Source organism: Mangifera indica, chromosome 3, assembly GCF_011075055.1.
Source record: "Mangifera indica cultivar Alphonso chromosome 3, CATAS_Mindica_2.1, whole genome shotgun sequence".
NCBI classification, from domain to species: domain Eukaryota; kingdom Viridiplantae; phylum Streptophyta; class Magnoliopsida; order Sapindales; family Anacardiaceae; genus Mangifera; species Mangifera indica.
The window spans coordinates 8,819,214-8,834,022 of record NC_058139.1 but is presented as its reverse complement, the minus strand read 5'-3'; the positions used below and the strand labels follow the sequence as shown (position 1 = coordinate 8,834,022).

General features: G+C 33.7%; 3 protein-coding genes across 3 annotated transcripts; 2 read left to right on the top strand and 1 right to left on the bottom strand.

Annotated features, from left to right (window-relative positions):
* The first annotated feature begins 1,307 nt into the window (after nucleotides 1-1,307).
* Nucleotides 1,308-2,240, top strand: LOC123210447 (GDSL lipase). The gene is made up of 3 exons (XM_044628804.1): nucleotides 1,308-1,569; nucleotides 1,672-1,790; nucleotides 1,926-2,240. The coding sequence occupies exons 1-3, from the start codon at nucleotides 1,314-1,316 to the stop codon at nucleotides 1,980-1,982; spliced, it is 432 nt and encodes a 143-aa protein (XP_044484739.1). The 5' UTR covers nucleotides 1,308-1,313; the 3' UTR covers nucleotides 1,983-2,240.
* Nucleotides 2,241-8,424: 6,184 nt separating this feature from the next.
* On the top strand, nucleotides 8,425-10,374 carry LOC123210446 (GDSL esterase/lipase 1-like). Its single transcript, XM_044628802.1, has 5 exons — nucleotides 8,425-8,780; nucleotides 8,871-8,986; nucleotides 9,407-9,631; nucleotides 9,724-9,979; nucleotides 10,073-10,374. The coding sequence occupies exons 1-5, from the start codon at nucleotides 8,528-8,530 to the stop codon at nucleotides 10,294-10,296; spliced, it is 1,074 nt and encodes a 357-aa protein (XP_044484737.1). The 5' UTR covers nucleotides 8,425-8,527; the 3' UTR covers nucleotides 10,297-10,374.
* A 1,322-nt stretch (nucleotides 10,375-11,696) lies between these two features.
* LOC123211050 (GDSL esterase/lipase 3-like) lies at nucleotides 11,697-13,829 on the bottom strand. Its single transcript, XM_044629565.1, has 4 exons — nucleotides 13,602-13,829; nucleotides 13,146-13,316; nucleotides 12,027-12,285; nucleotides 11,697-11,935 (listed from the first exon to the last, which is right to left on the bottom strand). The coding sequence occupies exons 1-4, from the start codon at nucleotides 13,827-13,829 to the stop codon at nucleotides 11,697-11,699; spliced, it is 897 nt and encodes a 298-aa protein (XP_044485500.1).
* Between the last annotated feature and the right edge of the window lie 980 nt (nucleotides 13,830-14,809).

Sequence of the window (14,809 nt, the reverse complement as noted above, 5' to 3'; positions counted from 1 at the left end):
ATGTTTTATTAATTAATGATAAAAAAACAGTAGTCTAAGCAATATAAAAAACTTGTGATAATACTATCTTTTGAAGACATGATGCACGTGTTTGTACATTATTTGACCGATGCACAGATGGTTGGATGGGATAGATCCATACGATGTTGCACAAATTTATATGATGCTATTCGATTATTTCAATCGGATTTTAGATAGTTTTCATATCAAAAAACCATCAAAGAAGAAGATGGTGGGAAGGTACATAATCCTTTAGTCTCGATCTTTGTTTATGTAACGATTCAAATGTATGCTTGGTAAGTAGTTTTCTTCCTGTTGCAGACAGGATTTGGGAAAACATATGCAGTGGGCACCGACTCCAAAGATGGATGCCTAACTAAAATAATTCCTCGACTTGTGCATCTTCTGTTTAACAAAATTGAAACTTAAAACTTTAAAGCATCAAGACTGAATTGCAGTTGCTGGTTTTCTTGATTGAGGTTTTTATTCTTTCTTTAAGGATTATTTAATTATTGTCATCAGCCTCTATATTACAATTACACTTTATAACTTAATCCATCCATTGTTATTTTAACATATTAAAGTCTTTTGGCCTATATATATAAATTAAAAAAACAAAAAAGAGAAAGAAAAACTCGGTGAATGTTGTGCAGTACGATTGACCCACGGCCACAATTCATATCCACATCAAAGAAATGTTTCTTGTCGTATGTAAACGCTAAGGTTCCCACTTAGTTGTTGCTGCTGCACGTCATGCATGATGAAGGGAGTGGACCCTTGATGGGACTCAACCGTGAATAATAGAATATTTCTTGACATTTTGCCTCCCAAGAAATTTCCATTGTTCTCCGCAGCAATCGGCGTCAACTCTTGTTTCTCTCCTATCAGAATTAACAATGTCGATCCATTGCATCCTGTCTTTAGCCACTCGTGTTTCAAATATGTATCGCTTTCATCTCTGGTCGCGTCTTCTCACACAACACGATTCCTCCCATTACTTCTATTCATTGATGGGAATGGGATGAGTCGTATTCAGTATTCACACAATTGTTTGTAAGGATAGGGAGAGGTCATAAAGGTTCTTGTGGGGCACTCTTACATAAATTTTTTCATAGTTTAATAGAAAAACCTTCTTCAACAAAAAGAAAACAAAAGCCCTGTTCCAGTTATTTCGGAAATTTTATTCAAAATTTGGAGGAAACCCCATGTGGAATTAAAGACGAGACACCTGAAAAAATGCGTGTGGACCAAAGCAAAATCTCACAAGGTGTGAAGCAAGCTTGTGTTATCTAGAGATATTATTTTAGTATTCCATGGAGAGGTTAAGCAACCTTCTTTGTTTGATAATCCTGTATGCAACTGCTCTCAATCTAGCTGGATGCTATGCAGTGGAGCAGTCATCGAAGAAACTATTGTTTGTGTTCGGAGACTCACTCTTCGATCCTGGCAACAATCAGTACCTCAATAATTCAGTGCAAAGCCCAGGAACATATTGGCCTTATGGTATGAGTATGAAAAACAAATCCACTGGCAGAATATCCGATGGCCTTCTGGTTCCTGATTTTATTGGTAATAGGATTAAGGAACTCCTACATTGTTATATTTCTATTGATTAATTTAATTTGTAAGTTGAGATGTCAGTGAACGTATTTCTATCTGCTTTATTTGCAGCCATATTTGCAAACCTTTCAGTGGATCCACCATACATGCAACTAGGAGCTGATTTAACCAATGGCGTTAACTTTGCTTCTGCTGGAGCTGGTGTTCTAGGAGAGAATAATGGAGGAGTGGTATGCTTCTTCCTCCTCTTATTTGTTTCTTCTTAACCTGAAGTAGGACAATTCGAAGAATTATATATATATATATATGAACTAAATTTAATTATGTTTCGATTATAAATCTAAAATGTAATCTCTGCTTTTCAGATGAATTTTAACACACAGTTGGCTAATTTCAAGAAGGTGGTTACTTTATTAGTATGAAAAAAACGTGAAGCAGAAGCCAAGAAGATTTTAAGGAGCTCTGTGTATTTATTCAGCATGGGAGGCAACGATTACTTTAGGTATAACATGCAATACTCGAATTCCCTTACATCTGAAAGAGTAGCATGTATGAGGACGGTGGTAGGCAACTTAACAAATGGGTTCCAGGTAATTAGTTAGAACTAATGAAATAATAATTTCTCTTCAGAAATTATATTGAATTTTCATTTTTTCAAAAGATTATTTAAAACTGATGTTGTATTTGTGGGAAATATATGCAATGGGAGGAAGGAAATTTGCGATCCAGAATGTTGGACCGTTAGGCTGCTTGCCATCCACAAAAGCAAACTACCCTGAACCGAACGGTACTTGTGTTAAGAATTTCTAAACACACCCAAAACTACATAACAAAGCTCTATCTAACAAGCTTAACAAGATGGCCAAGGAATTACCAGGATTCAAATACTCGGGTGACAGAATAAACAACGCTGCAAAATATGGTAAATTATAGTTGAACTTAAGTGTGCTTAACCGAATAATAATATATGCGATGGATTGAATATAAATCTAATTGTGTGTGCTTTGTCTTGAAGGTTTCAAGGGAGGGAAAGTTGCATGTTGCTGCAGTGGGCTATATGATGGACGTGATTGTGGAAAAGGCTCATACAATTTATGCAAGAATCCAAGTGAATATGTGTTCTTTGATAGCGGACATACGACTCAAAACACGAATCTAGGGCTGGATTCGAGCCGAGCCGAGCTCGGCTCGCAGCCAGCTCGGGCTTGGCTCGATTTATTTAGGGGCGGCTCGAGTTCGGCTCGAGCTCGACTCGAGCTGAACTTGGCTCGGCTCGAGTTCGGCCCGTTTTTGGCTCGGCTCGGCTCGTTTTTCATATCAAAACGATATCATTTTGTGTATATATATGGATCAAAACGACGTCGTTTTGTATAAAAATTTTTAAAAAAATCTGCCCTGCCAAGCCGAGCCAGCTCGAGCTTGATCGAGCCGAGCAGAGCCCGGCTCGTTTCAGGCTCGAACCGAGCCGAGCCGAGCCCGAGCTCGAGCTGGCTCGACTCGAATCCAGCCCTTACACGAATCGGCAGCTTGCAGTGCTACTGTGGAGTGGAGAGCCTAGTGTTACTAGTATTGGAAAATTGGCTCTTTAGGTCCCACATTTATTAATTTATTTTCTTTATATTTTACCAAAGGCTATAAATAGAAGCCTTAGTTTTTATTCAAAATCATCCCAAAAGCAATTGTAGTCAAATACAATTGTATTAAGAGAATCTTATTATTAAGGATCTTTAATAGTTTATTTTTCCTTTGTAACTATTTTTTAAAGATAATGAAAGTAATCAACGGCATCGAGAACGTAGGTACATTTACCGAACCTCATAAATTCTTGTGTTCTCTTTCTTTTTTTTCTGTCTTAATTATTTATTATATTCAATAGCATAAAAATTGTGTTTTATATTTCCGCTGCACAACAAGTGGTATCAGAGTCTAGGTTTAGGACAGTGAGTAGCTATTTATATGGTTATGTGCATGTCTAGGAAAATGTTGTCTAAAGAGATTGGTTTTTAAATAGGCTTTGTCCCGACCAATCTTTCCTGGGTATTTTCCTGGTGCATACCATGTAAATCATAGTTAGCAGTAAATGACATCGACATCAACAAAGACAATTGTGATAATGGCAAAAATTGATGTGGAAAAATTTGATGGCCGAAACAATTTTGGCTTGTGGCAATGTGAAGTGATGGATGCTCTGTGTCAAAAAAATCTTGAAATAGCTTTGGAGGAGGAAAAACCAGAGAAGATGGATGACAAAAAATGGGTGAGGATCAGCTGTCAAGCTTGTGGTATAATCCGTATGTGTCTTTGTAAAGAGCAAAAATATCCATTCATGAAAAAGACATCTGTAAGTAAGATGTGAAAGACATTAGAAAACAAGTATATGAAAAAAAGCAATGAAAATAAACTTTATTTGAAGAAGAGACTGTTCCATCTTCAATTGAAACCTGATACAAGTATAAGTGATCATATTGATACTTTAACTAGTTGATAGTTGATTTACTGAACCTGGATGAAACCTTCAAAGATGAAGATAAGACAATGTTTTTACTAGAATCTCTTCCTGAAGAATTAAATCATTTAAGCATTACATTACTTCATGGAAAGGAGAAAGTGACTTACGAAGAGGTATGTGCTGCTTTGAATAATAATGAAATTCGAAAGAAAGATCAACAAGAGAATAAAGAGACAACTATTGAAGCTCTTATTGCAAGAGGACGAAGTCAAAGTCGCAAGCAAAAAAGAAGGGGTAGATCTCAATCAAAGAAAAGACCTAGTAAAGATGAATGTGTTTTCTATCGAGAGAAAGGACATTGGAAGAAAGATTGTATGAAGTTACAAAGGAAAGGTAAAAGTAAGACCAAAGTTGCTTTAGCTGCATGTGTAGCTAAAATTGAAGAAGATGACTCAGACTTTATTCTAATAAGTCTACCATCGACATCTCAGTATGATGAATGACTTCTAGATTCAGGTTACACTTATCATATATGTCCACACAAGGAATGGTTCTTCAATTATGAAAAACTAAATGGTGGAGTTGTTTTCATGGGTAATGATAGTCCTTGCAAAACTGAGGGGATATGTTCAATCCGTTTAAAGAATAATGATGGATCAACTAGAGTTCTGACAAACGTTCGACATATACCACAGTTGAAGAAAAATCTCATCTCTTTAGGAGTTTTGGAATCCAAAGGCTTTAAGGTGTTAATGCAAGATGAAGTTTTGAAAGTTATCTTTAGTGCTCTTGTAGTGATGAAAGGTACAATAAGAAATAACTTATATTATTATAATAGTGATACAATTTTTAAATCAACAGTTGCAGTATCTGAAAAAGTTGTAGATGATGAAACAACCAGACTTTGATATATGCATTTGAGATATGCAGGGGAAAAAACCTTATTTAGTTTGATGAAACAAGGCTTTTTGAAAGGAGCAAAGACTTGCAAGTTGGATTTTTGTGAGCATTGTGTCTTGGGAAAACAAACAAAAATAAGATTTAGTACTGCAATTCATAATACTGAAAATATTTTAGATTATGTTCACTCTGATGTGTGGAGACCTACTAAGACAACTTCCTTGGGAGGTAGACACTACTTTATTACTTTTGTTGATGACTTTTCAAGAAGGACATGGGTGTACATTTTAAAGAAGAAGAATGACGTATTAGGTGTTTTCTTAAAATGAAAAAAAATAGTTGAAACTCAGACTGATAGAAAGATCAAATGACTAAGGACTGATAATAGTGGTGAGTATACTAGTGATCCGTTTTTTGAAGTTTGTTAAGCTGAAGGTATCGTACATCATTTCTTAGTCAAAGGAACACCACAACAGAATAGAGTGGCTGAACGCATGAATCGAACCTTACTGGAGAAGGTTAGATGTATGTTGTCCAATGTTGGGTTGGGCAAAACATTTTGGACTGAAACTGTTACATATGCATGTTACCTCATTAATCGTTTACCATCCACTGCAATTAAAGGGAAAATACCCTTTGAGGTATGGTTTGGAAAACTTGCTAATGATTATGATTTCTTACATGTATTTGGTTCGACTGCCTATTATCATACAAAAGAGTCTAAATTAGATCCAAGAGCTAAGAAAGCAATTTTCATGGGGATTAGTTTTGGAGTGAAAGGATATCGTCTTTGATGTCTAAAGTTGAAGAAAATTATTCACAGTAGGGATGTTACTTTTGATGAATCTGTCATGTTAAAGAAGGTAACAAAGAAGACCGATGATACTCAATAGTAGGTGGAGTGTACTTCGCAAAAAGTGGAGTTTGAGACAATCACAACAATAAACCCAACCAGAGTTATTGAAAATGATAGTGATACTTCAGTGGTAAAGGAGGAAAGTGAAGATTGAAAGGTTTCAACCCAAGAACCTCAGCAGTAATAAGAATCAATTGCATCACATAGGTCAAAACGAGAAATACGTAAACCTGCTCGATTTGTTGATATGGTGGCCTATGCACTTCCAATTATAGATGATGATATTCTTTCCATCTATAAAGAGGCGGTCAAAAGTCTAGAAGCTAAAAAGTGGAAGAAAGCCATAGATGGGGAGTTACAATCCCTTAAAAAAATGAAACTTGGCGGTTAGTTCAATTACCAAAGAACAAGAAGGTAATTGGGTGTAAGTAGGTGTATGCAATAAAAGATGGATTTCTTAACAAAGAAGATGTTCGCTACAAGGCAAGGTTGGTAGCAAAAGGCTATGCTAAAAAAGAAGGGATTGATTTCAATGAGGTATTTTCTCCAGTTGTTAAGCATTCCTCTATTAGAATTTTGTTAGCCTTGATAACACAATTGAATCTCAAACTAGTTTTAACTTGATGTGAAAACTGCGTTTCTACATGGTAATTTGGAAGAGAAAATCTACACAACTCAACCTGAAGGATTTAAGGTTGCTAATAAAGAGAATTGGGTTTGCAAACTGAAGAAATCGCTTTATGGACTGAAACAGTCACCAAGATAGTGGTACAAGCGATTTGATCGATTCATGATGGAGCATAAGTGCACAAGAAGCAAGTATGATAATTGTGTATATTTTCGTAGGCTACAAGATAAGTTTTTCATTTATCTATTATTGTATGTTGATGATATACTGATAACTTCAAAGAATCAAGAAGAAATTGAGAAATTGAAAAGACAACTCAATCAAGAATTTGAAATGAAAGATCTGGGAGAAGCCAAGAAGATTCTAGGTATGGAGATTAGTAGAGATAAAAGGAGAAGCAAGGTTAGTTTGACTCAAAAAGAATATTTGAAGAAGGTACTACACCATTTTGGCATTTCTGAGAAGTTAAAACCCGTAAATACTCCACTTGCTCTTTATTTCAAGATCAATGCATCCTTATCTCCATGTATAGATGAAGAGAGAAGATATATGTCACGAGTTCCATATTTTAATGTGGTTGGTAGATTGATGTATGCAATGGTGTGTACAAGGCCTGACATTTCACATGCAATTGGAATGGTGAACAGGTATATGCATGATCTTAGTAAAGGACATTGGCAAGCTGTGAAATGGATTCTATGATACTTACTAAAGACTGTAGATATTGGTTTAATATTTGAGCAGGCTGATGTACTTGGTCAAGATGTGACTGGATATGTTGACTTTGATTATCTTGAAAAATCACCAGTCAGTTGGAAGTCTACCTTGCAATCTACAGTTACTTTGTCTACTACATAGGCAGAGTATATGACGGTTACTGAGGTTGTAAAGGAAGCTATTTGGTTACAAGGATTGCTAGAAGAATTAGGAATTGTTCAGAAGCATGTCAATGTGTATTTTGATAGTTAAAGTGCGATTCATTTGGCAAAGAATCCAGTATTTCATGCACGGACTAAGTATATTGACGTTAGACATCATGTTGTAAGGGATATTATTGAAGAAGAGAATATACAACTCTTGAAAATTGGGACTGTTGAGAACCCTGCAGATATGATGACCAAGGTGGTAACAACGATCAAGTTCAATCATTGTTTGAACTTGATCAACATCCTGCCAGCTTAAATTATGTCGAAAGGCGCATTTGAAGTCGTCACTGAAGAAGGAAAATATAAGGGAAATTTGGTGGGATGTGCTAAATTGCCAAAGTGGAGATTGTTAGAAAATTGGCTTTTTAGGTCCCACATCTATTAATTTATTTTCTTTGTATTTTATCAAAGGCTATAAATAGAGGTTTTGGTTTTAATTCAAAGTCATCTCAAAAGCAATTATAGTCAAATATAATTGTATTGAGAGAATCCTATTATTAGGGATCTCTAATAGTTTATTTTTCCTTTGTAACTATTATTTGAAGATAGTAAAAATAGTCAACGGTGTTGAGGACGTAAGTATATTTATCGAATCTCATAAATTTTTATGTTATTTTTTTTATTTTTCTATATTTTATTTTTTGCTTTATTTATTTATTGTATTTAATAGTATAAAAATTATGTTTTATATTTCTGCTGCACAACAACTAGGCTTACAATGTGAAGCAACTATTTGAGTTTCCTTGATTTCATTATTTTATTATATTTATACCCGCCTGGATAGATAGCGAATAAATTATCTTCTCTTTTCGTTTGCTTCATCTTTTCCTGTGGATCGATAGAGACTATGAATATGAATTTATTGGTAGATTAGAAGCAAAGTACATGAAATTATTGAAAGTGACAAAGATAAAACTTAATCAAAATCAAGTTAAGTACACCAAAAAAAGGAAGCCCCAAGGAAAATTATTGAAAGAGCATCTTTGCAGGTGCGTGTGGACCAATGTTCAGAAGAAAAAACACCACGTGCAATGAATATAAATGCATGAAAAGAAGATAAATATCATAAAATATGTCTCACACGCTCACCCATGTGTAAACCGCTCCAAGATATTAAAATTCTCACAGTATGTTGTTCCGTTAAAAATAGGCAGGGAGAGAACAAACAAAAGCCAAATTATTGGAAGTGAAATATTGCATTCAAATCCATGGAGAAGACAAGCATTAACCTTCTTTGTGTCATAATCTTGTATGCAATCGCTGTCAGTTTAAGCGGATGCTATGCAGCTCAGTCAAAGAAGCTACTGTTTGTGTTTGGAGACTCACTCTTCGACCCTGGAAACAACCAGTACCTCAATAATTCAGGGAAAGTCGCATCAACATCGTGGCCTTATGGTATGGATATGAACAACAAATCCACTGGCAGGTTTTCAGATGGCCTTATAGTTCCTGATTACATTGGTAAGATCTTTGTTAATTTAATTTCTTTTCTGGTTAATTTAAATTTGTAAGTTAAAGACGTTGTTATATACGCATTTTCCTCCTTTGCAGCCCAGTTTGCAAACCTTTCAGTGGATCCTCCATATCTGCAACCAGGAGCAGATCTAACCAACGGGGCAAACTTTGCTTCTGCAGGAGGTGGTGTTCTAGACGTAAATAACGGAGTGGTATTAATTTTCTTCTTTCTTTTTTTTTTTTCAATTAAACTTCTGTCCATTAGTGTCGGCAACAAATTACAGAGATGTCATATCATCAATAATGTCACCGTCAATTTAACTCCCGTACTGTAGGCTCATAATGCTATACGGTTGTAAATATTATGTAGTCACTATGTAGTTTGGGCTGTGGGGATATTATACAATATTAAACAAAGATAAATTTATACTACGAGTTTACAAATATTAGGTTTACATTTTGTTATATTATGGTAAAATGTGCGAGAAATACAATATAAAATATTGAACCTACACCATGGAAGATCTTAGAATGAAACATTTTGACTTAGAAAGTGACGAATTTAAACTATTGGGAAATGGAATTAAATGTTTTGTTTTCATGTCTTAATCAAAATTTTCTGTTGGTTTCAGTTGAATCTTAAACAGCAGTTGGCCTATTTCAAGAACGTGGCAAATTTAATATCAAAAAAAGTAGGTGAGCAAGAAGCCACAAAGATTTTGAGTAGCTCTGTGTACTTATTCAGCTTCGGAGGCAACGATTACTTCCGATTTGACTCGAACTACCCTAATGCCACTCAATCTGAAAGGGTAGCATACATGCGGTTGGTGGTAGCCAATTTAACAAATGGTTTCAAGGTATATCTCGATATCATTCCTGTACTGTATGTTTCTTTTTTTCTGAAGATTTGAAAGCAATGTTGCAGTGAAATATGTTGCTTGACTTGCAGGAAATTTATAATATGGGAGGAAGGAAATTTGCGATCCAGAGTGTTGGACCCTTAGGCTGCTTGCCCGTTATAAAAGCAGTGCACCCTGATACAAATGGCTCTTGTGTTAAAAATTTCTTAACGCATGCAAATCTGAACAACAAAGCTCTATCGAATCAGCTTAGCAAGATGGCCAAAGAATTATCCGGGTTCAAATATTCCATCATGGACTACTTCTTTAATCTCCTTTACCGAATTAACTACCCTACAAAATATGGTAAACCAACTTACAGTCAAAATTTTTATACTTTTATTCCCAGTTTGAACTTAATGTAGCTTCTAATTTTCGCTGCTTAATTATGTTTTGAAGGATTCAAGGAAGGGAAAATTGCATGTTGTGGCAGTGGACTGTATAATGGACTAAACTGTGGAGGAGGTTCATACAAGTTATGCAGTAATCCAAGTGAATATCTGTTTTTTGATGGCGGCCATACGTCTCAGAAGGCAAATCGCCAAATTGCAGAGCTAATATGGAGTGGTGTGCCAAATGTTACTGGACCTTATAACGTGAAGCAGCTATTTGAGCTTTCCTAATTCGACTGTTTAATGAATGGATTATCATATTTATCTATCCTATCTTAAAATAATGTACTTTAGTTTGTTCTTGTCTTACCTGGTCTGTTGACTTTTGGCATGTTAAATTGATTTGACTTCTACCTTTTAAATCCATTAATCACATGTTGATAATCAGTTAATCACTCTGAAAAGGCTGCCCAAGCTGGTGGAACATCACCTCTTCTGTATATTTATAAAATAATCAAAAAGTAAGTGTATCATTCGAAAATGTTTAAAAACCAAAACATTCACCATTCCGATAAAATTTTTATCTAAAATTAAAAATAAAATAATTATTTTATAAAAATTATTTAATAAATTATATTTTATTATTTTTTTAAGTTTAAAATTTTAATAATTTTTTATTCAAAATTTAAAAAATATTATTTTTTCTTTAAATTATTTTTTCTTTTCGAAGGTTATCTCTTCTATAATTATGAATCGATTTTCTTAAATTTATTCTTCTTATCGATCGATCTTTTTTTTGTTCCTTCTCATCATTTCTATTTTATCAAAGGAGTCTACACTATTTTCAAAACCTTTCAATATTTCTTAAAGTATGATTTTATCAAACATTGTTCTCTTTTTTTTATGAAAAATGTTTTTAACATGTATCATTTTAAAAATTATAAGAATATCAAACAAGTGTTATAGGTATACATGCACTCCACTCAACTACTTCTATATGTGGACACCAATGTGTCAAAATTACAATAAAATCATATATATATTTTTAATATATATATATATTTTAAATATATAATTTAAATATATATAATTTATTATTATATAATTGAATAATTTTAAATTAAAAATAAAAAATATCTAATCATATAATAACACATTATCTATATATTTAAATTATATACTAAAAATATATACACATAATATTACTCTTAAAATTAACTATCTCATCCACACACTTTCAATTAAATAAGGCCAAAAGACTTGTATTGGGTTTTTCCTTGACGAAAAGATGATAATACCTAGCCTAAGCAACACTTCAGTCTTTCATTATTTCTCCTTTACACTATTTCATCGCTTCTTTTTAAATGAATTAGTGTCTCCAATTTAAATTAAACATACTCTCCCATTAGTCCCCGACTTTACCTATCAATCCCATTTTATAGTTTGTATAGTTAAGTTAATAAGATTTACTTGTACAAATAATTTTATTTAAATCATGATTATAGATCGATCTAGATTAAACCATAACTAAAAGAAAAAGAATTCTATAAATTTAATTAGCTTCTTTTCATACATTAAATATTGTATGGTCAACTATATTATAATACGATTTATTTAGTAGCTGGATCAACCAAATAGATCATAACAAGAATAATGGTCTAAGTGGATTACAAATTTCAAATGATCATCAATTATGGAAGCTCAAACAATTGCTTCACATTGTATGGCCGTGTGACATTTCGTTTTCCACTCCAAATAAGATTGGCCAATTGGCTATTTACCTTTTCTGTAGTGTGACCGCCATCAAAGAATACATATTGACTTGGGTTTGTGCAAAGATTATAAGAAGTTGTTCCATTGAAACCTCCTCCACAATTTTGTCCATAGAATTGGCCAGTGCCGCAACATGCTATAATTCCTTCTTTAAAACCTTAATGGCACAGTCATACTAAATTAATTGTTAGTACATGCAAAACCACACAAATTAAGTTAATGAATATGACTAATTATATATAACATACCATATTTTGAAGCATTGTTAATTCTATCGAGAAGTGCACGATAGTAATCAAATATGGAATATTTGAAACCAGTTAAACGTGTCTCCAACTTCTTAAGGGCCTTTTGGAAGGGTTTTATTGTGTAGTGTTGCATGTACTTAAAGTTGGTGTTACAAATTCCTTTTAGTTGAGGGAAAGATTGTTGCTTGATCAATGGCATACAACCCAATGGTCCAACATTCTGGAAGCCAAATTTTCTTCCTCCTAACTCATATATTTCCTGCAAGGAAATGCCACAAACTAGATTAATAAAAATAATTTTCGTTAAATTGTGTTAGGATCTCAAGTGTCAGTTATGAGACTTAGATTTCATATTAGAAAGTATAGGTAATTAGTATGAGGTTTATATTGTCTTAGACTCTCTTATTTTAATAGTTAGTTTTTGAGATGTAATTATCTTAAAATTCATATTATTTGGTATCAGAATTATCATTATGTCTTCCAATTGTACTTGTGCGATACGGGTGGTGACACCGACATTGTAGTGTTCGTTCGAGGCTAGCAAAGAGTTAGCGCACAATCAGCTCACATGGGTGTTAAGATTGCGGAATGTGGTGGTATATATTAGGATCTCAAGTAAAAGGTTAGGGCTAGATTCGAGCTGAGCCGAGCTCGAGCTCAGCTCGATTTACATATAGCGAAGCTCGAGTTCGAGCTCGTGAAAGCTAAGCTTGAACTCGGCTTGACTCGTTTTTCGTTATTAAAACAATGTCGTTTTAATACATATTGGTCAAAATGATATTGTTTTGTATTAAAATTTTTAAATGAAAATTTTGGTGAGTAGCTTGAGCTCGACCGAGCTTATATAGGGTTGTCTCGTTTCAGACTCATTCAAGCCAAGTTCGAGCTCGAACGGGCTCGGTTCGAGTCCACCCTATAAAATGTATAAGACTTGAATCTCACACTGAAAAGTATGAATAATTAGTGTCTAATTTATGTGACTTTTGGCTCTCTTATCTCAATAACTAGCTTTTGAAAGATGGTTCTCCTAAGTTTTATATTCAATTGCAATCCATGATTCTGATTGAGAGATAACTATTGATCTTATAACTCGAGTGCATTAGTTAAATTGCCAATCACCATCCTTTGGTATCGCTTTCTTTCAGCTTGAGTAGCTTTTGGGTTTTTGGTGTTGAAGCTAAAGTAATCATTCCCGCCAATGCTAATCAAGAAAACAGATCTCAGCAGCACGTCCTTGTCCAGTGAACTTGCCACCTTCTTGAAATTTGCCAGTTGCTGGGGAAGATTTATCTGAAAAGCAAATTGTTGAACAACTTAGCCCAAAAATTGTGCAATCACTTAATTGTTCATTTCCAAGGAAAACTTAATTTCTTAAAAAAGAAGAAATTAAGTTTGCTCCATCACTTAATTTTGCACCTCGTTATAGGTATGGTGGAACTGTATTCAAATTCGCAGAGAGGGCTGCAACCATGCATGCACAATATTAATCAACAATATTTCTTCTTCCTTTCTTCATATATACAAAACTGGACAAAAAACTAACACATAATGTTTACCAATAAAATCAGGGACTACAAGACCGTCCGATACCCTTCCAGTAGATTGATTATGGTAAGTTATGCCATATGGATAGTATGCCTGTACAACTCTCATACTACCATTAAGATACTTGTTATTTCCTGCATGAAACAGTGAGTCTCCAGACACAAACAAACGCTTGTGCACTTCACCATTGCAAACCTTTGAGTTTAGACTTATTGCACCTAAAATTATGATAGGAAGGAATGAACTTAGGCTTGCCATGGACAAGTATCTAAATATTAATTCAAATGTTGTGCCAATGTGCATATGTGGTTAGATATTTATATATATGATGCACATAAAACTAATTAACTAAACGTTGCTAAGTTTTTTGTTACATTTAATTTTCCTTTCTCAAGATCATTGCCCCAAAAACACTAGACCTACCTACTTCGAAAATTTTTTGATAATATTCGCATTGAACAATTCTTGGTCATCGCTTTCTCCGGAGACAAATTTATAACTTCTCGTTTGTTGAGCCTTAATTATCGGCAAAATGTAATCTGATAAGGGCTCCAAGCCTTCATATTGTGGATATGGAATTCTAAATATAGGTAAATTTAGTAACTAAAATCTACCAATTTGTTATATGTCTATTTACAGTGTTTTCATTCAAAGATTGCCCATGCATAGTGCATCCAAGCCACATTAAGTGCAATAATTTTTTTGGGCATTTTCTTACAATTTTTTAATTATAATATATGATAGTTTAAACATAAGTCGTCCTTTATTAGGACAGAAATTTGGCTAGGTTATGTAAGTGAAGAAATTTAATATCGAATGATTGAATAATATTAAAATTTAATATTTTGATAATGATAAAAATCTAAGTTTAATTTATTAATATGTTCAAAGAATGCTAGAATGTATTACAAGATAGACAAAGTATGAAATTTACAAATAAATATAAAATAAGAAAATATTGGTCATATCTATCTCGTGACCAAACTGTGTATTAACTGTCCAATCTTCTAGAAATAAAATATTTCGAAAAAAGCAAAATTTTTCAGTCATGACTCAAATTAAATATTAATTGTTTTAAATATTAATTAGTTGACTCATGTATTTAAATATTATTACTTTCAATCTTATGCATTAAATGTCCCAGTTGGAACACTTGAAAATTATCCCACCCATGACATCTCTCTTCACATATTGTTGTCAAGTGTCGTCTCTAACCAATGTCATGTCACCATGTGTCC